Raw genomic sequence first — 26,442 nt, forward strand, 5'->3', positions numbered from 1 at the left:
GATTTTGTAATAAGTATTTTTATACACAATTTTATGCGTAGTTTTAATTCTTCCTATATAGTTAGTTATGTTTGTTTAATAAAATGGGTTTTACAGTCGACGTCAAAGATTTGTTCACGCTTTTCGTCTTTTAACAATATACGCAATAAAATATAAATTACCTACTGACCGTACTAAATGTACAAAGCATCATAAAACGAAATGTTCTAAACGAGACAAGATTTTACTTGCGTGTATGTTTTATAACGCCTGCTAATATTTAATAGCAACATTATTCTAGTAGTACAGATGCAGTGCATAATCCATTACCATCGTATTTTCACGGAAACGTGCGAACGTGTCAAATTGAAATAACTTCAGTCTTCAGTCAGTCTCAGTACAAAAAGTATTGACTCTGACTGAAGTAGCATGACAAATACGAACGTTTCCGAGAAAATATGATGGTAAAGGTGCACATCTGTACACAAGTATTACCATTGGTACCTATATCAAAAAATATATAATTGCTTTGATAATTATAGCGACAAAATCATTATTCGGTATTTCTCTAAAATTCCCACGATACTGTGCCTAGTGTGGGGATCACTGTACTGCTTTAATGGATACTTCTGTATTTCCTGAAATAAACATATTTTGATTATTTTTTCAAAACTTAGGGCCCGATTCGGATTTTGTAATAGACATCTATTAGACATCGCCAAGATACGATAACGATATGTTTAAGATCTAACCTGTCAAATTTGACATTTCCGCGATTCTGAAGATACTCTTGAACGATTTCCACAAGATATTACTTAGAGATCTAATTCACATCTAATAGATATCTAACACGATCTATCGTAAAAGTGACATTGGTTGCCCGAATTGCGCTGCAAAAGAGAACTAGTTGAAATCTAAACTATAACGTATCTAGTACGTGTCGTCTCTTGTGAATATCTTGAAGTTCGAATACGGCAGTCAGTCTTATTTTTACCCGTGTCTTATGTTTACGTCACCTGAAACACTAGGTTTTAATCTCTGAATACATTTTTCATGAAATATTGTGATTTCTCAATTTCGCCGCACGATCGACATCAACGCGTTCAACAATATAAGCAAATTTATAGCGACAGTAAGCGAATTGATTCTTTTTTATTCATAGTGGCATATTTTTTTTTATCTATAATGATCAATTATCTCTACCTACCATACGTACGGTTTATGTAATATAACTAATGTAAGGTCGGAGAGCGGAGGATTTTCCCCAATATGGTTCATTGGCATCCTTTGGGTGTATTAAGAATTACAGTAGATACATAAACCACCTTACACTGCACTATTCGATATATTAGTAGAAGTCATAAATATATAACAGTGGCCCAGTTACTGCGGCGCGGCATGAGCGTCGCAGCTCGCAGGCGCACGCAAAAACTACGCGTTAGGACGGAAACTATATAGAGCTGTCAGCCTACAAGGCTCTAGGGGTCTATAGCATACACAGAACCATCTGCCTCGTTATAAAATTTAAGACTACCGGTGTTCGTGGGATTAGACTGTTTGCCCTTCCATGTACCTACTACCAAACCTAACATCAATGAAATATAAAATATAATCTATTGGTAGAACATTTTATTAACAAATACTTCGACAAAAATATTGTCGTCGTCGTCCCCACCGCTAACGCTAACTTTTAAATCCGGCGTGCAAAAAATTGTAATCAAAATCTGAAAATAAAGCTTACCTTTGACCGTCCGATCCGACCCGCACTTTGCCGGTTTTTAATTCTTCCGGTTTGTTTCACAAAAACTCACTAATCAAATAAGGATCCGTGAAAGAATTTGAATGGAAGAAAACAGTTTTTATCTTAGTCTCATGTGTCTAAATTGTTCTATAAATGAGTAGTTTTACCTGGAAATGTTTACCTGTTGACAACTAGTTAAACTAGTTTGCATAAGCATTTCATTGGGATCTGGGTGCAATACAAAATTTGTCAACGAAGAAGCGGTTGCCAAGTAGGGCACCCCTGACGGTTAATTATTGGCCGCAGTTCATCGCTCCAAACAAACATAATATTTCTTCGACTTTCACAACTCTATAGTATATACTATCTCCGGCCTTCTCTCGGGTCCGCTACAACCAGTGCCTTTCTTCCGTCCGCACTGACCGAACGCAACGCAACCTTCGACTTGACAAAAGTCTGAACAACTTCGCGCCATCTGATCACTACCTACACTTGTTTTTTGTTATTTGATTTATTTGAATCTCGATGGTCAGGTGAACTGTGTTTTGGACTAATTTTGTGATTGCGTCAAAGTGGGACGCAGATATGGCGCGACATCATCTGATTTGTTTGGTAAGTATTTTTTTATATTACATATTAATGTCTCTCATTTCATATATTCATTTACGGTTACTAAAGTAAGTTCATATTTTCACATTGGGCATTAATAGCAATTTTTTTTTATTTTTTACCCATTGTTTATTAACTGCAGCAAGAAGTTGTGTCAATAACCGGCCGGCATTTTCAAGTTTTAAATTGGTAGGTAACCCTACTTTTCTACTCTTCGCCCACTCATTGTTAAAATGGAGTTGGTAGACTAAAAAGACAGGCAAGACTATATGTATGTACATTACATTATACCGTTTCGTGCACTTGGTACGTAGGTAAATATCAAAACAAAGGAACTACATACTTTAGTAATTTTAATTTATAATAATTATAGTTGTAAAGTGCCTATTTTATATCCCGCGTATGCATACTGGCATGCGTATTCTACACAATTTAGTAAATTTACGAGGAAAAGAAGAAAGTGCGACAAAAAGGCAGCAATGAGCGCCGGACGCGGAGAAACGTGCAAGCAATGCGGCAGACCGAGGAGGCGGGACAAGCGATTGCGGACTTTTAATGCTTATTTTATACAGTACATTTTATTTTTAATATACTTAACTAAAGTTGTTATGAAAGTGAATTCTAAGACAAAACATTACATAACATAGACACGACGTAGGCACTTAATAATTTTGACATTTAGCGAATTCCTTATCTAAACTAAAACTTAGCCACGATAAACCCGTCTAATACACAGTGACGGCGAAAGTGGCCCAAATATGCATATCCTAACGTTACGTAGGTATACGTTTGTTAATACCTATAGAAAAACCCTAAAAAGGCTATGGTCCGATATACATATTAGGCCACTTTACTTATCACTATCTATTTGATGCTAACTGTACAGTAATTCATTATAGAATTTAATTTTCGTACCATTCGTATCTTGTCATAGTGACAATCAATATGACTTCTACTGCGTACAAAAATACCTCAAAAGCTCATAAGCAGAGATCGGACAAATTTGCGTCATTGCTCGCAATAATGTGGACATGACTCCAAAATTGATTAAATAATTAATCATTTAATTATTTTCTTACCTGAGGTTTAATTTTGATTCCTAATCAATAAATAACACAAAGATTCCTTATAATGTAAATTTATTAAAACAAATTAATCAGTACGTTTTCCAAATTTTCTGTAGGTACTCATTTTTTTATATCAAAAATATATTTAAGTGCTATTTATTGACTAGGAAACAAAATTAAATCTCAGGTAAAAAATTAATAAAATTATTAATTGATGAATTATTTAATCAAATTCGGAGTCATGTCCACATTATTGCGAGCAATGACGCCAATCTGTCCGATCTCTGCTCAATTGCTCATAAGGCATTTCGTCGCTATACAGCTCAACCTCATATCCGCAACAATCATTTGATGGAAATGTCGCTTTTCTTTCATTCGGAATACGGGTGTTTTTGTCATCAAATGAGTGTTGCAGATACGAGGTTGAGTAAGTATAGCGGCGATTTGTAAGAGGCAGTTGTATCTGTAAAGTTGCGTAGAGTCTGTGCGGAAAGAGAAGAGTCGTGGAATGTATGGGGCCCAATACATTTCATGACTCTTCTCTTTCCGAACAGACTCTAGCCGTTATGTTAGATAATGACATTAATGACATTTTAAGTGAGTAGGTAATAAAAAAACTGTTTCCAATAATTTTCGAACCTGACAAACCTCTGAAGACACATAGAAAAACAAATCCAACCAAATGCAGCCGGTCGGTGACAAACAGCTGGTTGTTTTCCTAATTCCGAAGGAGGTCGGCGCGGTGGAATGCGAGCCCGCGCACGCGCGGTACCGTTCCGTCCGTTACCGGGCCCATGCATATTCCATGAGTGGCGCGCGCGCACCATCCTGATCCTTGACCCAATTACTGATGTAATTGTAAATCAACAGGTCACCTAATCAAGATAAGCAGATTAAAATTACCTTATATGCCCTCGGAGCGTATCGCTTATGAGGAGAACCTAAAGTTTATTTTATAAGGCTTGATGAGGTTCAGGGCCTATGGTGGCGTAGGCTAATAAATAATCTTTAATTTAAAACAAACAAAAAGATGACAAATTTAGCAAACTAGAACTTCATTAACCCCTATAGATTATGATTACGTTGAGCTCAGTCCGTAACGTAATATGTATTATACGTTTCAATAGTCGAATAGATGCCCTCCGGCATTGCGGTGTCAGGTTTTCACTATCGTCATATTATGATTGGTATCCGTCGATCTAATTACTCTAGCTCGTTTAGCTATCAGTCTGAAGCTAAAACCTAATCGATAATCGGATGTAGGCCAGTTCCGTAAGACTTTCCCGTAAGTAATGCCTCAATTTCATTGTTTCTCTAGCACAGAATCGGTGTGGGATTAAGGTCGTGCTCAAAAGTTAAAACTAGCTGGACAATGACGCATTCAGCGAGTCGTGACTCAGGGCTCGAATAATAAACGGTTAGTCTAGATTTCGCCAATCTATTCAAACAAATGCAGTGCAAGTAGTGGCTCCATGTGCTGTAATAGCCTCGCGAACCACCCGCCATTTTGAAAAAAAAAAAAACAAACGAAAACGGTCTCGACATCAAAATACCTTATCTAATTATGTACCTAATTATCGACCCCGCTCACAAAATTTCAAGAGCATCGGCTGAGAAACCTGTAGAGTATTAGAACAGCCGGATATACGAAATCATTCTTGGCCGTGAATCAAGTATAACTGGATCAGGCATGAAGTGCGGGGGGAAATGACCGAACGGGATAGTCTTAGTTTGCATACTTACCCTTACCAGTAATCGATACATTAAATTTAAGTTACGGGCGTAGAGGGGCATTATCAGAGATGTACAAAATGGTTTTAAAAAAGCATTTTAATACAAAATGCAAAATACTTTTCAGATTTACTATTTCAAATGCAAAATACCAAATAGTTTTGCGTTTTGTATTTCAAATGCTAAATGCAAAATAGGTATTTTCAAAATACTTTTTCAAAATAAAATACCTTTTGAGCAAATCTCAGATATTTTTATTTATTTTAGGTATTTATCATGAGAAATAGAGACACAATGCCGAGCCGAACAAAAACGTCTAATATCATGGCAAGGCACCTTATGCATGACATTTTGGTCATATTTATCAGTACGCGTATCAATAAATTCTGTTATGGTATTAATAATAGTCCGTCGGTTCCTCTCTCTGCGGCCCTGACCACCGGCAGCTTGGGCCCTGCCCCGCTGCTGGCGGCACCCTAGGTTAGGTTTTTTATAATATTTTTTTATATTATTTTTGTAAGTGTTTTTATATTTTAATTTTATATACATATTGTAAAAAACCAACCTAAGAAGAGAAATAAATAAAGGAAATAATACTCACTTAAAATAATGTAAAAAACTAGACTAACGAAAAGAGAGCCATGGCTCCATTTTGTGACTTGTGTGGCCATTTATTTCGGTTGATTGTGCATCTAGTTCTTATTTTATTATTATTACACTTTTCTTTTATTAATAACAACTGGACTGGTATTGTTAAAAAGTGAAAAAAACATCAGTTTTTATTTATTACGCTTTTTAACAATACCAGGGGGCCGATTTTTGAATTTCGATCGCTCGATTTCGTCACTCGAAAATCGGTGGAAAACGGCGAGATGCTGATTTTTGAAATACGAGCGATATAAATCGTGAATTTAGTGGTATTGACCACTAGTTTTTGATTCTATTAGTAGAATTTACATGCCTAGTAGTGGAGATATTACTGAACGAAATACACGAAATCGAGCGGTCGAATTTCAAAAATCGGCCTCCTGGCGCTGGCGCCAGGCGCTAGCAGGCGCCTCTATCGGTCAAATTCGGCAATACAAGCGTCATTCGTTCATTTCATTTTGTTTGACTGGTAATGTTGGCTAAACTTAATCACAAAGTATTTTGCATTTTGAAATGAATATTAAAAATGCAAAATACGTCTCGAAAAGTATTTCAAATAAAATACAAAATGGTTTTTACTAAAAGGCATTTAAATGCAAAATACAAAATAGGTATTTTGCATTTTGTATTTGCATTTTAAATAGAAGTATTTCAAATAAATCGCATCTCTGGGCATTATATCGCAGCAATATGATTAAAATTACTAACTAAAGTCAAATAAGAAGTTAGGAACCTGATATCGTTAGTATGGAAGGTATTATGGGTGTGGTTAGACTCTACATTTGAAGCATTCTAACATAGTGTCGTTTACAAAACGATACTTTGAATATGCTAGGAAGCTGATTAGGTCTGACACAGTTCAATTTTAAGACAAGCCACCTTATACATGTTCATATATCGGAGTTCCTTGCATTTTGAATCATCTCATCTTTTCTACAAACAGCCGTCTTAGGTAATTAGTACCTAATGTACCTATTTAGCAAACAAAAGTGTTATTTTTTTTTTTCTTCCGTCAATGTCCCTCTTCCTCGTGGTCCCTATTTTTATAGACAACAACTGGGTAAATGGAATTAAAGATTTCGATTATATTTTGATAAACGGTTTTCCAACAAAACAATAAATTATGTAGCGAAAGCCTGCGTTTATTTCCGTAATCTTGGATTTCACCGCGAGCACTTCGGTATGCTAACGAGAGGACACCGCAAAGTTACTTTTACCGTTGCTAGCGGCGCCCCTAAATCGACACGAGTTGCGAATTTCCTACCTATTGGCACATATATTATGTATCGTACAACGTTTTACAGTACATATGCCCCGGTATTCAGAAAACAAGATCCGTTCTAGAGAAGAGAACGATAAGATATGTACTAGATACCTGGTAGTTTAGATTTCAACTAGATATCTTTTGCAACTCAATTCGGGCAACCAATGTCACTTTTACGTTAAATTATCGTAGTAGGATCGTTTCAAAATCGTTTTGAGATCTAAAAATACATAACGAGACATTTTAGACATTGCGGAAATCGTTCAAGAGTGTCTCCAGAATCGCGGAAATGTCAAATTTGACAAGCTAGTTCTTAAAAATATCGTTGTCATATCTTGGTGATGTCTAATAGATATCTAGTTCAAAATCCGAATCGGGCCCATGGTCCTTTAAAATTTAATTTTCGACATAGACACGTAAAGTACGAATTACCGCACTAGTACCCTATCTATGTACTGTAAAAGTCATTACGTTTGTAACAAGCTTGGTTCCAGTTTCACCCAACAGGTCAGCAAAATTTGTGGTGAATGTAGGGTAACCGCGCGCATAATCGTTCGTCTTGCCGGGTGCTTGCCATTTGCATTTTCTATTCCAGGGTGCCTAGCCAATGTGACAATCGTTTGCGCTACGATAACGAAACGCTTTGTGTCTCTCTATCACTCTTCCATATTAGAGCGAGTGATAGTTGCGTTTCGTTCGTTACGGAGCGTAAATTAACGATTGGCGTGTTGGCGCACCCAGTTTTAAGAGTACCTATATGTTTTCCTCGATAATTAATTATTTTTTAATACGAGATTGTAAATATTGTAATATAGTCAAAAAAAATCAGTTGTCTCCTCTTAGGGTCGCTACACCCCTCGCCGATTATTGCAAGCGATTTTAGAGTTGCCGGCTAATAAGTAGGTGCAACGAATTTTTAATAGATCTATCAAATACCGCAGTGTAAAGCAAATCGCATGCAATTCTCGGTGAGGTGAGTAGTAGAGGCCTTCATATTGTCTCACTCAAGTCACTGAACTGTCGCAGTTGGCACGTTCAATTTATCATACGTATGCTAATTGCCCCCATAACAAGATGGTCATAATACTTACCGTAAGTGTTTGTGCTTCTATTGCGTTGGTCATAGATTTGAGTATCATGTTTATGGCCATTGCATCCTCTTAAGAGTGCTATTACATTTCGGGGATGAGCGAGTTTAGGTATTTTACGCGCTGCGGCAGGCCCCGCGATCTCAGGTCGCCGAACCCTTCCACCGCATTTTCCCTCGGTCGCACTACAATGATGGATTAAACATTCTTGATCCGATCGTGAAGCATATTGAAATCAATCATAACAACACTAACTGTACTTTAATATCAAAGTCCTAAAAATGTTATTTGGTACGAAAATACTAAATCCAGTGCAAATATACATACTTATGTAGGTCATTATTACTAGAAAGAAATTATACGTACTTACTTAGGTACTCGCTTATTTTCATTTTTCGTCATTGCATATGGTATAGGTTGTATAGTGAAACTATTTTAGCTATATAATAAAACCTTTAATTTGTATCTTAAGTTTAGAAACGAGCTGATACTAAGCATCTGATGATGAAGCCTGATGATGATGATGAAGGTGGTCACGGATACCAATCAACCATGTAGTAACATGATTAGGCTCGTTTGATTCGTCTCAACAAGATCTTTGGCACTAGGTGACACTCAGGGTCTGATAATGGAGCTGGAAGGTGGCCACTGGTACCAGTCAACTATGCAATTAAACCACTTCGTGTTTGAGCTCGTTTGATTCGTCTCAACAAGATCTTTGGCACTAGGTGATACTCAGGGTCTGATGATGGAGCTGGAAGGTGGTCACCGGTACCATTCAACCATGCAACTAAACCACTTCGTGTTTAGGCTCGTTTGATTCATTTCAACAAGATTTTTGACACAAGATATGACTCAGGGTCTGATGATGGAGCTGGAAGGTGGTCACCGGTACCAGTCAACCATGCAACTAAACCACTTCGTGTTTGAGCTCGTTTGATTCGTTTCAACAAGATCTTGGACACTAGGTGATATTCAGGGTCTGATGATGGAGCTGGAAGGTGGTCACCGGTACCAGTAAACTATGAAACTAAACCACTTCGTGTTTGGGCTCGTTTTATTCATTTCAACAAGATCTTTGACACAAGATAGGACTCAGGGTCTGATGATGAAGCTGGAAGGTGGTCACCGGTACCAGTCAACCATGCAACTAAACCACTTCGTGTTTGAGCTCGTTTGATTCGTCTCAACAAGATCTTTGACACTAGGTGATACTCAGGGTCTGATGATGGAGCTGGAAGGTGGTCACCGGTACCAGTCAACCATGCAACTAAACCACTTCGTGTTAAGCTCGTTTGATTCGTCTCAACAAGATCTTGGACACTAGGTGATACTCAGGGTCTGATGATGGAGCTGAATGGTGGTCACCGGTACCAGTCAACCATGCAACTAAACCACTTCGTGTCTGGGATGACAACCTTCCAGCTGCACATCAGACCCTGTGAGTACTATGTTGTGTCAAAGATCTTGTTGAGACAAATCAAACGAGCCCAAACACGAAGTGGTTTAGTTGCATGATTGACTGGTACCAGTGACCATCTTCCAGCTCCATCATCAGACCCTCAGTACTATCTTATATCAAAGATCTCGTTGAGAGGAATCAAACGAGCCAAAACACGAAGTGGTTTAGGTGCATGGTTGACTGGTACCGTTGACCACGTTCCAGCTTCATCGTAAGACCCTGAGTTCTATCTTGTGTCAAAGATCTCGTTGAGAGGAATAAAACGAGCCCAAACACGAAGTGGTTTAGTTGCGTGGTTGACTGGTACCGGTGCCAACCTTCCAGCTCCATCATCAGACCCTCAGTACTATCTTGTGTCAAAGATCTTGTTGAGACGAATCAAACGAGCCGAAACACGAAGTGGTTTAGTTGCATGGTTGACTGGCACCGTTGACCACCTTCCAGCTTCATCATCAGACCCTGAGTTCTATCTTGTGTCAAAGATCTCGTTGAGAGGAATCAAACGAGCCCAAACACGAAGTGGTTTAGTTGCGTGGTTGACTGGTACCGGTGACCACCTTCCAGCTCCATCATCAGACCCTGAGTCCTATCTTGTGTCAAAATCTTGTTGAGACGAATCAAACGAGCCGAAACACGAAGTGGTTTAGTTGCATGGTTGACTGGTACCGTTGACCACCTTCCAGCTCCATCATCAGACCCTGAGTTCTATCTTGTGTCAAAGATCTCGTTGAGAGGAATCAAACGAGCCCAAACACGAAGTGGTTTAGTTGCGTGGTTGACTGGTACCGGTGACCACCTTCCAGCTCCATCATCAGACCCTCAGTACTATCTTGTGTCAAAGATCTTGTTGAGACGAATCAAACGAGCCGAAACACGAAGTGGTTTAGTTGCATGGTTGATTGGTACCGGTGACCACCTCCCAGCTCCATCATCAGACCTATATATTCTGATTCTGACATGTCATCAAAAGCATTTGTATTCAGCCATTTTTTAATTTAGTACCTATAAAATATCAGATCATTTCAAATATCTTTAATGCTGTCCGGTAGTTACATACTATACTATAAAACCAAATACACAGTACTAGGATCAAAGTTTCTCAGTCGCCGTATACACGCACTGTCACGCACACAGTATAGCATTTTACACGGCGCCTGCCGCACACAATGATAAAAAACCTCGTCGTCGCCGTTGAAAACGTGCGGAGCCGACCGACACACGTCCTACCTCTACAAGCTCTGCCGCGGCACTGAGCTCACGACCGCGCGTCATCGGTAATATTAGAGTCGTTTTCAAAAAATTGCCAAAAAATTATAGTAGAATTTCATAAACACTAATGTATACCATCAGTATAAGCAAACGCTGTAGATTGCTTGAGTATGAAAATGACTTCGATATTAAGTAGAATTTCGTAGGAATTGACACTTGTTTCGGAGAGAAAATTGAGTTTGTTTTTCTTCGATTTTCTCTTTCTCAAAGGTATTTAGGAAAAATGTCAAAAGTAATTCCTAATGTACAGGGTATTAGTAATACAAAATAGCCAGCTTTACCAGAGTAAACTTCTCAACATTTACAAATACGAGCTCACAATTCAGTACTAGACGTGGTTTTTCGGAAACGACCATCAGAAAAAAAATCATTACTAATTTAATAAATTATTTTTCTAATATTTAAAAAGTAATTCCTAAAGATAAGAAGACGCTTTTACCGTAACAAGTACTCATTGTTTCTAATAATGACCCTAAAGTACTGAATGTCATCGAGGAATATCATCAATTTTGCATTATTTTGACTTTTCTTGTTGGAGCGCTCGAGCGACAGTTAGTGGTGTTTTCACCACATCTGTAAGAAATTAGCTGACATGACATTCAGTTTGAAATAATCCCGGGTAAGCACCGACCTCCGACACGCTTCAAGTGCATGGCCATGCAAAATTAATCTCCTGTATAACCAAATTAGGATCAAATTATTAGGGTTGCAGACGGGATTCGTTCACAGAAGAGCATCTCTGTTTGTGAATAGGCTGCGCGGCCGGCCGCTGACCGCCGGTTACTGGGTGAAGGTCAGCGCTAACGGGACACTCGCGTGACGTCATACGCCCACGCATCAGCACAGCCTTTCTCACAAAGCGGGCAAAATAAACCGTATGCCGTTGTCATAAAGACTTTGAATTTCACACCTTATTCCGTGGATACATATTAAGTAAGCTGTAGGCTATCAGTCTATTACCGGATGCCGGGTGTAAGATGCCATTCGCATTTCAGGCCTGCGCGGTCCAGTTTGATATGACCTGAACAGGTTGTGGTTCTTTTACTGCTAATTTTTGCTCTCTGCCGACAGGTGTATTATCTTAATATCATTATGCATAATTTATTTCTTCTATCAGGCAGAACATACTTAAGTTGACCAGCGTTACGTTAGCTAAATCGCAATTTTCATTCCATATTAGTGAGCTGCGTCTTTCCGCCGACTAGGAAAAGCGAGGATGTGAACAGAAGTTTACATAAGCTAATATTATGCCTGATGTAAGTCGACGAGGAAACGGACATAGTTATCTTATAAAACGATTCGTTGTCGCAGCCGCGGTGATGATAACTCTTTTAGTTACGAACTCGTATAATATTTATATATATGTACCTTAACGAAACAACCTTTGATATATCTAATCGCGTTACTGTTACAAGTGTGTGAGCACGTAAAATTACAATCATATTTTACGTTCCTGAGCACGCTTAATATATTTCCCGAAGAAATGGGTGCTGGCTATCCGACTGTAAATAAATAGGGTAACGCACGCCGGGCTCGCTCGGGCGGCGCGCGCGCATGGCGCTCGTACGCCGAACTGTCGTGCTCTGGTTGACATAACGGCGCATGTGCAGTGTGTGTGACAGAGTGCTGTAACAGGTTTGAGCTGCAACCGTTTAGAATGTTTAGATGGTTGAGACGCTGTCAACATCACTATAACATAAAACATTTTGGGAAGTCGTATATCGCGCTCTGGTTGCCAAACAGGCGAATATGTCACCGTGTGTTACAGGGTTCTGTAATGCATAGTGTATGAGCTGCCAACGTTTAACTTACATGTTTAAGAAATTTTATAAAGAGCTCGCTGAGGCAGAAATCTCCACAACGACCAATCGTGCGTTAATTGACGATTTCTTGTCGATAGACGTGTCTTTCGGTTCGTACGTGATTGTCACTCGACCTTTCTACCCCAGCGACTATCAGTTCTACGATCAATCAATGGTGTCTCGCCCACTGCCACTTAGGGGCATGGCACACCGATACGCACGTCGTTACGACGTCCACGACGTGCGACGGGACGTCGCTATAATACGCGCATAGCGTTGTCTCGCTCAAACTTCGGAGCGACGTGCGAATCGGGCGCATTGTTCCTTATGAAGTACGAATCTTAGCGCTTTCCGGGATGCATTCTTATGGAGCCTGCGGCTCCGCCTCCGCTTAGCGACTGCATTTGAGCTGTTAACCAATACAATATCTGGGTGACCGAGCTTCGCTCGGAAAACATATAAAAACTCGAAAATGCGCGTTTTCCCAGAGATAAGACCTAGCTAGATCGATTTTTCGCCCCCGAAAACCCCCGTATAGCAAATTTCATCGAAATCGTTAGAGCCGTTTCCGAGATCCCCGAAATATATATATATATATATATAAATAAATAAATAAACAAGAATTGCTCGTTTAAAGGTATTAGATAGATATTAGAGGCCTCAGCCCGGTTTCTACACAATTTTTTCCTGCACCGAAAAGCAATTTATAATAAAAGTTACCTATAAATATCAAATGATATTTTGTACAAAAGTTCTAGAAACTCAATAGAAGGCGAGGTTCGAAACAATGACCTCTTGTATTAAGGTAAATGTGAAACGTAAGATTTCAATTGTTTCTTTAAAAATAAAATTATATAAAACTTTTTTGTCCGGTAGGTAGTAAAAGTTAGCACATAGTACCGCACATTGCATGACCGGCCGCAATTGCTTTATTGTGTATCCACTAACCGCCGTCTATCTATTCAATTTTCTAAAAAAGAAAAGTGAATTGCCGGCCATTTGATGATACGAAATGCACTCTCGCTCAGCTTCGAATGCTTCGCTCGACGTAATAGGTACCTCAATTGTCTCGTGTTTCCTCTACCATACTCATAAAATGATTGTACATACTTATATGCGTTTCCATTTTGTGCTTTCGATTATAACGGAATTTCCTCGTCCACGGATATTTTAACTTCTAGAAGCGGGGGGGGCCTATTGGGATCTTTTGCGTAATTGCTCCCTTATTGCGTCTGCTCGAGCTTGCTAAACCATTTCCGCAAATGATGGAGCTCAGGGGCGGCAGCGCTTCGAATTCCATTGATTTAAGGTATGCTGAAGCCGTCGTCCTTCATTCTCCTGGAGTGGGCGTGGAACATATTGGCACAGACGTAGACGTTTGTTTTATTACTTATTCCACGTCTACTTAGTCTAAGCCGTGTTTGTGACTGCATGGTTTCTATTTAGCTAATCTACTCGATTTAGCTTACAGATTCGATGAAGTCATGAAGAAATGGTGATGTTAAACCGTAATAAACCGCAGAAAGATAAGTTGATATTTCCTTTTTACATAAAGTGAGTAAAACTCAAATAAACCTCGATACCTTTTTATGGCTACTGCTTTCTCCGGTCTCAAATAGGTCGCTACAAAACCGAGACAGCAATTTGGGCAACTTGTCCAAAGTACATCACGTGCACGGATAATAACCACGTTATCCACGGCGGTCTTTCGTACATTGTTGGTTTTGTGTGAAGAGGAAATTGTAGGGTTATCATCATTATATGGTGCTTCAGTAAGGTTATTATAAATATATATTTAAAGTAAAACTTTTGATCGAATATTTAGAGTTTAAAGCCCTTAATTAACTGTGGCACAACATGCTTTGCTCTGAAATATTCTCGCGATAGATTGGTAGAAAGTTATATTTAACATAATATTTCCATCTTAAACCATTAGTTAACGTAATTAAATCATAACTCTGATTTCACATGCATTCAACAGATTTATAGACTACTTAGTCGTAGTACGACTGGCCAGTATATACAGGGTGCTTCCTGTAACAGGAGCAATAAATTAAACTGTAGGCTGTACTCCTCAAACTGACCAACATTTGTTCAGCAACTTTTGAAAATAACTCAAGTTTTGATTTTTATTACACTTTAAAGTTTATTCTAAGACGCAATGTATTGCAAATTTTGTTATGTTTAAAGCGTGACAAGCAACGTCAAACACACTGATGTCAGCGTACATTGAAGGCAATATTTATTTTGTATGAAAAAGAGGAAGTCTAAAGGATTCATAATTTTTAAAAGTTGCTGAACAAATGTTGGTCAGTTTGAGGAGTAAAGCCTTTAGTTTAATTTATTGCTCCTGTTACAGGAAGCACCCTGTATAATCTAGATGTAGCTTGTGATAGTTGTAATGTACCTGTGTATATTGAGGGCACAAAGACATTTACAAATTAGGCGCCTACTACGAAATTACCTATTTAAGCGAAAAAAAATACATTTAAAAATCCAGTGATTATAGGTATACCTACAAGCTTTTATTTAACTTGCATTGTATGTTACCTATGTAACTATTAACTTACAATGTATTACCTGTACGGTTTCCCATGAAGATTATTTACGATACAAGTGGGGAAATTCGAAACCAGTGGCGATAAATTAAAACACCTATTCGCATGTGTGTCGTACAGCGTTTTACAGTACAGTACATATGGCACTTTAAACTTTTGACATACGCACGGAAAGTGATGTTTTACTGTAAATTTACAAACATATGCATGTCCGCTGACAATGCAATATTATGGTACTATCAAGCTGATCTGATGATGGAGACAGGAGGTCAGGAGGTGGCCATAGGAACTCTGTAATAAAATAACGAAACCTAATTGTGTTTGGGGTTTTTAGAATTGTCTCGATGAGTAGGTTGACTGTGGAAAGAAAAGTTCACTCAGCGATAAGTAAAAGCTGGTGCCAAAAATGAATGTTTTGTCAAAAACTTATTTTCTAAAAGTTAAGAGTCAATAAAAAGTTGTCCTCTACAATTATTTTGCAATTACAATTGAGCACGCAGCTCCGCATTGCTAAACAAATGATTATGATGAATGAATAGGTACCTATCCATCCATCAGCAAAAGAGGCTAATGCCACCTAAAGCTGTTACTGACAATAGATAATTATGGAAGTAAAAAAATGGTGAGTCGTAGGTGTGTATGCCTAGTAGGTACATTAAATAAAGATTTATCTAATATCCACGCGAGTGTCCGCCGTAAGGTACTAGCGCTAGGTTTAGGTAATCTAGATATATGTACCTACATTTGTCCGAGCTGTGTCCAAGCGTAGGTCGGACGACGTAGGTACTGACCCGATAAAATCACATGAGAGGCATAATGTCAGTAATCAATCAAGCTTTATATAAGGCTGTTATTAACCTTTAAGTATTGTGGTCAGCTTGAATTGCATGGCAGCAACTAGGCAAACGCTTGGCACAGTGCAGGCTCGATGCAACCTTTTAGTCGTTTTTAGGGTTCCGTACCCAAAGGGTAAAAACGGGACCCTATTACCTTAGTAACGGACGGAGTCTTAACTCCGCTGTCCGTCCGTCCGTTCGTCCGTCTGTCACCAGGCTGTATCTCACGAACCGTGATAGCTAGACAGTTGAAATTTTCACAGATGATGTATTTCTGTTGTCGCTATAACAACAAATACTAAAAACAGAATAAAATAAAGATTGAATTGGGCTCCCATACAACAAACGTGATTTTTGACCGAAGTTAAGCAACGTCGGGCGGGGTCAGTACTTGGATGGGTGACCGTTTTTTTGCTTGTTTTGCTCTATTTTTTGTTGATGGTGCGGAACCCTCCGTGCGCGAGTCCGACTCGCACTTGGCCGGTTTTTTCTATAAGAGGCCATTTGTGCGTTCCAGCGTTATTTAGCCAACTAAATCGGAGTTAACCGTTTATTAAGTCTGACGTTAAATACAGACTCTGGAAATGCCAGCAAACTCATTTTCCTTTACATTTTACTACCTAGCCCAAGAAATTGATAGGTACCCAATGCAAGTGCCGAGTTACGATTGTGATCAAGTTGTGCTGGTTTGTACCAGTGACCTAGTTGGTCGGGAACTAGTTTGCAGGGCGGTAGGGCTAAATGCAGCCTATTAGGTACGAAGCTAGGTACTAAACCGCAATAGTATGGAAATGTTGAACCCACGCAATGTCGACAGAGTGGCGTCAATAGACAAGATATAACTGTAGTAAGTAGATAAATCAAATACATAGAACATAGAACAACCCTACTAATAGACAGCAATCCCAAACACGCATAACATACAGTGTATTTTGCTAAAATACAGTGTATTTGATTTCTTCAGACGCTGCTGGCTCTTACACAAGTGGTGCTGCCCGAACCAACAGCGGCACCGGTGACATCCGACCCGCCGCCCGCAGCCGAGCCGGCCACGCCAGCCCCTGCGGCCGAGTCCCGAGCCGATGAGGCGGTGGACGAGCCCCCTGAGGGATACTACGCGTTCGTCGAGTCGCCCAACGCCACGCCACCCAGGTATTGTATTTTAACAACTTCAGCTTTTATAGTAATAAGTCAGACATGAGTTAGACAAGCCTTTGTACGGATGATGTTGATGCGTCGCTATCATAAGACCAAACTGGAGAATACCATACCACACCATAGGTATACTTGGGCGTTTTTTTTTTTTTTGTTGTCCCCTACACTTTTTTTTTTCAAATTTGGGATTTTTTATGTTATTTCTACTCAGAATCACGAGCTCTTTCTATCCTAATAGGAGAAAAAAAAGTGTCCTAAGGTTTTTATTTCCATTACGTCACCATTTTTCATAGACTTTGTATGGCGGTCGCGGAATGGAAAGATCGAAAAATGTATGGAAATTTTGTGACTTTTTTTTTCTCCTATTAGGATAGAAAGAGCTCGTGATTCTGAGTAGAAATAACATAAAAAATCCCAAATTTGAAAAAAAAGTGTAGGGGACAACAAAAAAAAACGCCCATATATCGGTCGCGTTATAGAAGCTTTCCGCTTAGTTTACATTTTCATAAGTACCTACACAAACAATTTATTAACTGTTTTTTACACAATTGTTAAGGTGGGATTGGGATTACTTGGTAATTAATTTTCTAACAGTGAAATCTTGGCACTCTTGGCAGAGAATGCCTTTTCATAGTTGGCCGCGCCATACTTCACTTAAAACTGGTCGGGCGACTAGTGTGGACGAACTCTATTTAATTATTCCGTTATGATCTTATTGCAGGGTGCGCCCACCGCCATACCGGCAGGTGTCATCCGAGTGCCCCGAGGTGAGCGAGACCAAGCCCCACGTGTCCGCGCACAACCTCTGCGGCGACCTCAACCGCGGCATCATCCCGCGCAACCCTATGGGACAGAATCCCAATGGAGAACCCTACCCGTTGTGAGTAAACATCTAGATACAAATACCGGCCGAATGTACTCATGAGTAAGATGATATACCACATGTTTGCGCACAGGTTTTTGGGCGATCTCAACCGTGCCGTCATAGGGCAGGATTCTAGTGGGGAACTATTTAGGTACTATACAAAATTCTTAAACGTTTATTCAGAGATCTTGCTTACATTACAACTAATGGAACCATTAGCTGCGGATTTGTAATAAAAGTATAAGTTTGCATCGTGTCGTCCGCCGTAACGTCACGATACGATAAAACACTTTTTACAGGCACATTGTCAAAAGGCAAAAGTTAATAATAATCACTTTTTTCCAGTGAGTTGCTGCGGAACCAAACACTTCGATTCCTGTCGCGCACGCTACCCGTTCTGCGCGCCGATGACACTCTGCCGCGGGTAGCGCACGTGCCGCACCCCGGGCCGGCGCCCGCGCACTACGAGACCAACAGGTAGCTACTCCTTCTACCGACCAAACTTCCGCTCCGGACGAAACTGATTGCCCCCAGTCCCCGAAGTTTTGGCTTTGCGTTTCACAATCCCCAAAAAACCCCACCCAGAGTCTCAAACATACCTATAGCTACTGCGGCCGTAATGTGCATCAGTCCAGTCAAATCCCTCTTAGAGCCCTGTACGCAGCAGTGGCATTTGTCATAATGTACATAAATATCTGAACACGCCTCTATTGTCAAGGCGCTAGAGTGCGTGTTCAGATATTTTTGAGCATCTCGGCCGCTCCGATATATCTGATGGCGACTGTACTTATCGCTACTTGGTTAGTTACGGCCTGACTACGTGCCTAGTCTCTTTTTTCTTAACTTCATAATAATGAAAATCCATAGAGTAAGACAAAATCTGAATTTTATCATATAGCTTGTAAGTGTACGGCCTGAGTAGACGCTCGAAGCGGAGCGTTCGGCGGGGCGTGCAGCGTGGCGTCGGGGTCAGGAGTATTTTGAGCAGCGTGCACTAAGGCCGCTCCTATACGTTTGCATTTGTTTAACATGCACGCCGCACGTCCCGCCCCGCTGCACGCCCAACTCGAGCGTCCACTCAGGCCTTACACTAACCATGTGGTGTCGTTGCAGCCTGGAAGATCGCGTGAAGCGGTCGATCCCGGAGGAGGTGCCGTCGAGCGAGCTGCCGGCCGAGCACCGCGAGGACGCGCGCGAGAGCCGCAAGTTCTGCGACGGCGGCGGCGTGTGAGCATACATACACTCTATACATAACAGTGGTTAAGATACTCCTTTACCACTCAATTGCTTGATCATTTTCAATAACTATTGCCTACGTAATAAGCGTAACGGCTGGTGACTACCGCACAAACGACAGCAAATAGATAGGTACCTACCTGCGGCGCAAATGATTTCTGACAGAACAGCAAGACATTTTAGGGGAAAAAAACTTCCTTCATGCGTTCCGAAACCAAAGGGACAGCGAAAATCTATGTAAATCAATACTTGCGTTTACGGCAGTGCATTTTTTTATGCAAGGATTTTGTAGGCAAGCGGATTAGTTACAAAAATATTAGTAGTAATAACCGCGTCACCTGTCAATTCTAGAGGATTTACTTAGGTATTGATACGAGTGTCATTTTACCAATAAAACACACTTGTTTAGAAAATACTTTATTTTAGTTCATTCAATTTAATCGGGCATATTATACTAACATTTCGATAAAGCTTAAACATCTAAGACCCACAAAGTACATGTTCATAACATATTGTAAAGTTATACGGCAGCATTATTAATATCCAGCAACATAGCATACAATCTCTACCATGCATGAACAATGCGGAATAAAATAATTAAAATCTTAATTGGCTCTAAACTAAACACTACCTATCTATAATTATTTACGAAACATTGCAAAGGCACTGAAGTTAAGTTTATGTGTTTATGTAATATTTTACTAAGTATATATAATACGGGCCGATACTACTTTTCTTTATTTTAGATTTTAATTATTCATCTCAGAAGATATCACCTATTCAATTGATGGAAACATTAAAATATTCTTATTTGTATAATAATATTATATAAAACTGCAGAGCAGAAAACATCTTGATTAAACAAAGACATAAATACCTAACATTGACCCCTCCGGCATCGGCAGATTCAACTGTCTCACACATGCTCACACTTAATTTATCGCGATATATTTTCCACACAACTAAATATAGTTGGTATTAGAGTTTAGCACCGTCCTTTCCCGGACGCGCATTATATAAGTACCTTTTATTATTTAGAAATGTTATGTTATCTCTACCCACGATCAACAACACTTTCGATCCTAATAAGAGAAAAAAGTGTCCCAAAATATCCATAAATTTTTCGTTCCTTACATTTCGTTACCGCCAAACAGTCTATAAAAAAACGTAACTGAATGGAAATATAAATATTGGGAAACTTTTTTTCCCCAATAAGTATTGTAAAAGCCCCTGATTCTGAGTACAAACAACGTAAAAAATCTAAATTTAAAAAATGTAGTGTACAACTTACCTACATAAAATGTCTCCATATAACAATACGGTGAGATAGTAAAACGTGGTCGCGAGGTCGTGCTAGGAGGCGTACACGCCGAACCGTTTCAGGTCCTCTAGCACGATCCGTATCGGGTCCGGCACCTTGCCGTCCAACAGGTGTATCGAAGAGTTGCGCTCGATCTGTGCAAACAAGAAATAGACTAAGCCAAAAGTTTGCGTTCGAATTAACGCCGCGTGCAAAATCGAACTTTAGTGTACTTATCTCGAGGGAACCTGATTGAAGCATCTAGGCTATTCATTATCTAATCCGTGGAGCGTAAAGGCTGATATGCATTTAGAAACTAATGTAAAAGATAAGACTAAGCGTATGCTGAGACGCAGGCGACGCAAAACTACATCTACCGTAGGGTCCGTAGGGAACCCTAACTTCACCGTTGGCGCCCAACTTCGCCCAAGTGAAATATTAAAATATCAATTTTATCAAGAAATTTAAATCCATTGAATTAACAATAAATAGAGCTGTATAAAAATAGCTTTAAAATAAAAATCATTAAAAATAACCCAACTTCGCCACCCGTCTTCAACTTCTCCTTACTTATATATATTTTTTTATTTGTGAAAATTATAAGTACTAAAACTTGTTTCAAATTCTAAATTTTGAATCACTTGCCCTTATGTTGTTGCCCTTTATACTATATATGAGTAGGGAAATTATGATTTAATGCTAGTTAAGGCGAAGTTATGTACTAAACGCGAATTTAGGGTACCTACGTAGTTTTGCCAACCCTTATTTTCAATGAACTGTGCAACGGTAACGGGGTTTCATTAACAGAGTTACATAAGGTAACTGTTACCGTCAAAAGTAGACGTTTGACAATTCAGTTACCACGAAACACGGCGCGGTACAACAACGCCTTCTTATAAACTAGGTGGCACGATTATTTCCGCGGCTCCGTATTACTCAACACGGTACTTACCTCGGCACGGTACTTCAAGTGCTCGGGCCACACGCAGCGCTCGAAGTAGCCGGGGATGTCGGGCGGGTCATACAGCCGCAGCGAGCGCCGCGCGAAACACTCTCCGAACTCAAGCACGAAGTAGTACCTGTTAACAATAGACCCAAGCTTTATTTTACACATTTGGAACTTGATTTAACACATTCAGTGCCGAAAACCCGACTATTGGGTATTTTATGATATAATTCCCAGGCCGGACGACCCGATAGTCAGGGTCTTGGTACTGCAGCTTTATATGACGAAATTTTTGTGGCATGGCGCGGATGTCTTGTTATATTAAAGTGTTTGTTTGACAAGTTGTCTGTATGTATTAGTATATCTTTACTGCTATCTGTTAACTCTGAAATTCCACTCGAACTGTTTCACATTAATCTGCGTAAAGCTTTGCATTTTCAACCTCAATCGGAAATGACCTAACCATAAGCATAGAAGATTATTAAACTAACAACGTAAAACTTACTTCAGATCGCATAGATCCAGTATCGGCTTATAATTGAGCACGGTGAACCCCTCGGCGATAAGGAACTTCTTCCCTTCGGCCGCGAGCCGCGCGCCGCGCTCGCTCGAGCTGTACTGCGCCATGTCTTCGCCGCGCATCGTCGCCAACATGTCCGCGCACATACTCTCCATATCCAGCGACGACAGTATGTCGTAGTTGTTGTGCGCCATGCCCTCGACGCGCACATGGTGTGGACTGTCATCCGGATAGAAATAATTGTCCTGGTTGAACAGATACACCGGCGTCAGAGTTTGAGCGAGCTTGTTGGCGAGCGTAGTTTTTCCACCGCAGGTGACGCCCGAAATCCCGATCACGATCCATTGATCTCTGTTTACAACCTCCATGGTTATATGTTTCAATTTAGTGCATATTTGTGTGAGTTGTAGGTGTTTGACGATTAGAGGTAGGGTCGCAGGTGGTAGAGAGTGTAGGCCATGAGCCCGCCGACGAAAAAGAGCCCCCAGACAGCGCAAAATAAAAGCGCCCACTGTGGATCCGGCAGCCACGCGTGAATAACTAGTTCTGAAAAATATTAATATATTTTTTTAATAATACATACAAAATAACACTATTCGCAACGCACTATTACAATTATGATTTTTATTTTTTTACTGTTTTGTCCGTCCTTAATCTTTTAACCGCCCTCAACTGACTTACGAGTTTTTAAGTGAACTAAGGTAACTAAATTAAACTAAAGACATTTATTAATATTTCTTAATAGCAAAGCTTATCGATAACACGTAAGTTAAACCGTAAAATTAATTTAACGCTTTTCAAATTATATAAATGAGTGCTTACGTATGAGAATGGATTTCGATGAAAAAAGTAAATACTGACCTTCGTCAATAAAGGAGTAACTGTTGACCCAGAGTAAGAACAGCAGAAACAACGCCCCGACTGTGGTCAGCACGCTCCGGCCCAGCGCCGCGTCACTGTCGAACACAATACGATCATCAGTTTACATAAACTTACTGAAACAGACCCTAGTTTTCGCGCCTACATTTTTTAAATTTGCCGCCTTTTCCTACTGACAAGGTTGCTGTGCCAGTGACTAAATCAGGTATTTGTAATTGGTATGTTGTTCTAATTGCAACTGTCATTTATAGTACGAGTATAAAAAATTAACCACAATTTACTAAAACGTGTCAATATTAATGTTGATGTTCCAAATTTTAATTCATCTTCAAATGTAAGCCATTTAGTTGCACGTATCACACTAAGCGGGCTGATCATGTTACGTAGCAGTGATCTATGGAACTTCCCATTCAATCAAATTTGTCACTGTTAAAGCATTCGCTAATTTTTATTGTACAGGCGACGTCAAAGATATGTTTACATTTTTCGCCTTATTACAAAGGAGTAAACATTCTCCTCACGTGTGAAAGTCAACACTGACATTGGCAAATTCACCCTATGCAAAATTGCGCAGAGAGTAAAAGTCAGAAAAAAAAAAGGAGTAAGGTGCCAAAGTGTAAACATATATCTTTGACGTCAACTGTATGGGAAATTTCATAGTTCACAACTGAGTGTCGTTTATCAGTCCACTAATTGTGGTTGGACGACTGGCCCTAAGTGTAAGTTGTTCAAGTAATACCTAATATCGTACCTCAGGTCGCCCATGCGCCATGCAGGGCGCGGTGCGCGGCCTGGCGCGCGTCCCCACTTGCGGCCTAGCTCGCGTCCTCGTCGGCGAACAGGATCGACTTGTTCTCCTCCTTCTTCTTGACTGGCTTGTCGACTAGCGGCTTGCCTCCTACAGCTCGCTGCACTATCTGCAATACATATACAACAACAACTCAAATGCTTATGACAATATTCATATATGGGGGTTATTCTGGTAAGGTACTTTATAGGTCTGCCTCTATTAGCGTTTTGTGATGGAATATCATTATTAATATTTATTTTATCATGGTTAATATTTATAGTAATTGATATAAGAATTTAAAGCGTTCATAAATAGGTTACTGTTCAATGTCTGTGTCTTTGTTTCTCGCATGCCTCTTCTAAACAATGGTTGTGTAATCTAACTAATCTCTCAGCACATGCACAGAATATCAAATTCGTATTATCTATTATAATATATATATTTTTCCACAAGTCACTGGGTAATCTGTGCATACCTGTATATGATAAATAAATAAATTTTCAATGTCATTTCTATCATGAAAAAAAATATTAAGAACTAGATTGAAGCTGTAAAGTGGAGCACATTATATCTTACTGTGAACTTCAAGCAATAATTTATTCTACCTTGAATAATATATTATACCTAAATACCTATGAATTACACAAGACAATAAAGCTTACATAGCTTTAGATAGATGCGATAATAAGGATAAGACTTATCACACATTTTCTTTCCAGTCAATCTAAAAATGTTAGATTGATCAACATTTCTTGTTGTTATTCAGTCCTGTGTCCTGTCAGCCAGGGGAAAATAGTAGCATGGTTTGTTAGAAGGAATTTTTTAACTTTTATGAAAAGGGCTTGTATTAGCTACTACAGAAACACGAATTTAAATGCCTTAAAATTAGGTTTTAAAGAGTATTTACATAAACATGGCAACAATTGACAACATTTGATTTTTTGGATAACTAAGAAGTATATTTTGATATGAAACTATCAATTTAAAAGTCATTAAAATATTAAAGTGAACATGATTTGAACAGCTATACTTGTGACATGATTCACAATATTATGAAATGGAATTGTACCAGAAATTAGAATTAACTTATAGTGGTTTTTTTTTATACTGGCTTTTGCAAGTCTGTATTTAATAGAACATTGCACTAAAAATACTATATTTTACGCTATCTACCTTCAATCAATACTGAAGCTGTATTATAACATATAAATGAAATAACAATCTGAGCATGTCCTCGGTACAAATTAATCTATGTGTAAAATGAAACCAATTAGTTTTATGTGTAAGCTAGTGGCGTGTATTATTTATTCACTTACCTTTTTAGTAATACTTGGGTCAGCAGTAGGTTTGGACAGGGCCAGCAGTTTGCGTATGTTCTCCTCGGTCAGCTCTTCTGAAGTCTTTTGTGGTTTTTCTGTTTTTTTGCTCTTGTTCTTATACGGGTGACTGTGTTCTGTGCAAACAAGATTTAACTTGGGTAAATATTTAAAAATATTTCACGAAACAGAAATATTTATAAAACTATAAGATAAATTGCCATTGTGCGACTGTAAATTATTGATAATTGAAAACATAGTACCTATACAACAAACTAGATATAAGAACTATGAACGATTGTGTAACCATGAAATGCTAAGCAGCAAACCCCAGATGTGTCCAGAGTCGTAGTAAAGACTGTAATTAGTGTAGTTACCGCTCAATGTCTAGTCTGTCACTCAATGGAGCACTTCTTATCGCGGCACTTAACTAGTGCTAGTGACGCAACTTGCGAAATATTACACGACACAAACCTTGACCCTGCTTCGGTCGCTTCGCCTTCTTATTCCGTCCGCGAACGCACTCTGCCAAACAAAATCAAATCATAAATAATAATACAAACACGTGCAAAACACGATAATGTTGAAGAAATAAACAAAACCTGACTTACCTTCTGGATCGACTATTTCAAGCGCCTGTCGTACTAAAGCTGAAGACATTGTAAAGAGTAGGCATGTGATGACGGCATTTAATTAATTTATATTGTAATAAATCCCAACCTAAAACTTTAGTTTCGAGACGATATCGACAGAAAAGTCATAAAACAAACGTCAAGTTCACGCTTGACATTGACAATGACAAGACGTCAAACGCGTTTTGTTACTGCATTGTTACTGCAACGTTCTCAAGCAAGTATACTATACTAGCTGTTGCCCGCGACTTCGTACGCGTGGATTTGTATATTGGTGGTTATATATTCTACATTAGCTTAGAACATTGTGCAGCAAGAGATTGCGGTAGGACGGTTAATCATTTGTTAATTATTAATATTATACAACGAATGAGACTTTGTCTTTCACAACCTACGAAGTTTCAAGCCCCTAACTGAATAAAATTGTCCTCGTTATAATCCCTCTAAACCCCCTTAGAAGATTTTCATGTCCTCTATTTAATAAAACCTACTACCTAACTACCTATTTACAAAGTTTGAAGTTCCTAGCTTTAAATAAAATTTGAACCCTATACAAACTTTCAACCCCTTTTTAATCATTTTAGGGGATGATTTTTTAAAAGCTGAAATTATTTTTCTTGTATTCTAATAATATGCCTTTATACAACGATTCAAGTCCCGCACTCAAAAAAATGTTTGGCCTCCAAACAAATTTTCAACCCCTTTTTCACCACCTCGGGGGATGAATTATCAAAATCTCTGAAATTAGT

At 39.2% G+C, this 26,442-nt stretch overlaps 2 protein-coding genes across 2 annotated transcripts in view; one reads left to right on the plus strand and one right to left on the minus strand.

The window, feature by feature from the left end:
• The first annotated feature begins 2,212 nt into the window (after positions 1 to 2,212).
• Positions 2,213 to 26,442, plus strand: part of LOC134658992 (uncharacterized) — a 31,517-nt gene continuing 7,287 nt past the window's right edge. Inside the window, exons 1-5 of the mRNA XM_063514602.1 lie at positions 2,213 to 2,332; positions 17,019 to 17,206; positions 17,931 to 18,089; positions 18,420 to 18,551; positions 19,188 to 19,301. Of these exons, the coding sequence (XP_063370672.1) occupies positions 2,306 to 2,332; positions 17,019 to 17,206; positions 17,931 to 18,089; positions 18,420 to 18,551; positions 19,188 to 19,301 (620 nt within the window). The 5' untranslated portion in view covers positions 2,213 to 2,305. The remainder of the gene's footprint in view (positions 2,333 to 17,018; positions 17,207 to 17,930; positions 18,090 to 18,419; positions 18,552 to 19,187; positions 19,302 to 26,442) is intronic.
• LOC134658981 (nicotinamide riboside kinase 1) lies at positions 20,609 to 23,725 on the minus strand. The gene is made up of 5 exons (XM_063514591.1): positions 23,707 to 23,725; positions 22,938 to 23,032; positions 22,062 to 22,622; positions 21,563 to 21,689; positions 20,609 to 20,765 (listed from the first exon to the last, which is right to left on the minus strand). The coding sequence occupies exons 3-5, from the start codon at positions 22,442 to 22,444 to the stop codon at positions 20,664 to 20,666; spliced, it is 612 nt and encodes a 203-aa protein (XP_063370661.1). The 5' UTR covers positions 22,445 to 22,622; positions 22,938 to 23,032; positions 23,707 to 23,725; the 3' UTR covers positions 20,609 to 20,663.

The sequence above is a fragment of the Cydia amplana genome, chromosome 2 (assembly GCF_948474715.1).
Source record: "Cydia amplana chromosome 2, ilCydAmpl1.1, whole genome shotgun sequence".
Classification (NCBI taxonomy): Eukaryota; Metazoa; Arthropoda; class Insecta; order Lepidoptera; family Tortricidae; genus Cydia; species Cydia amplana.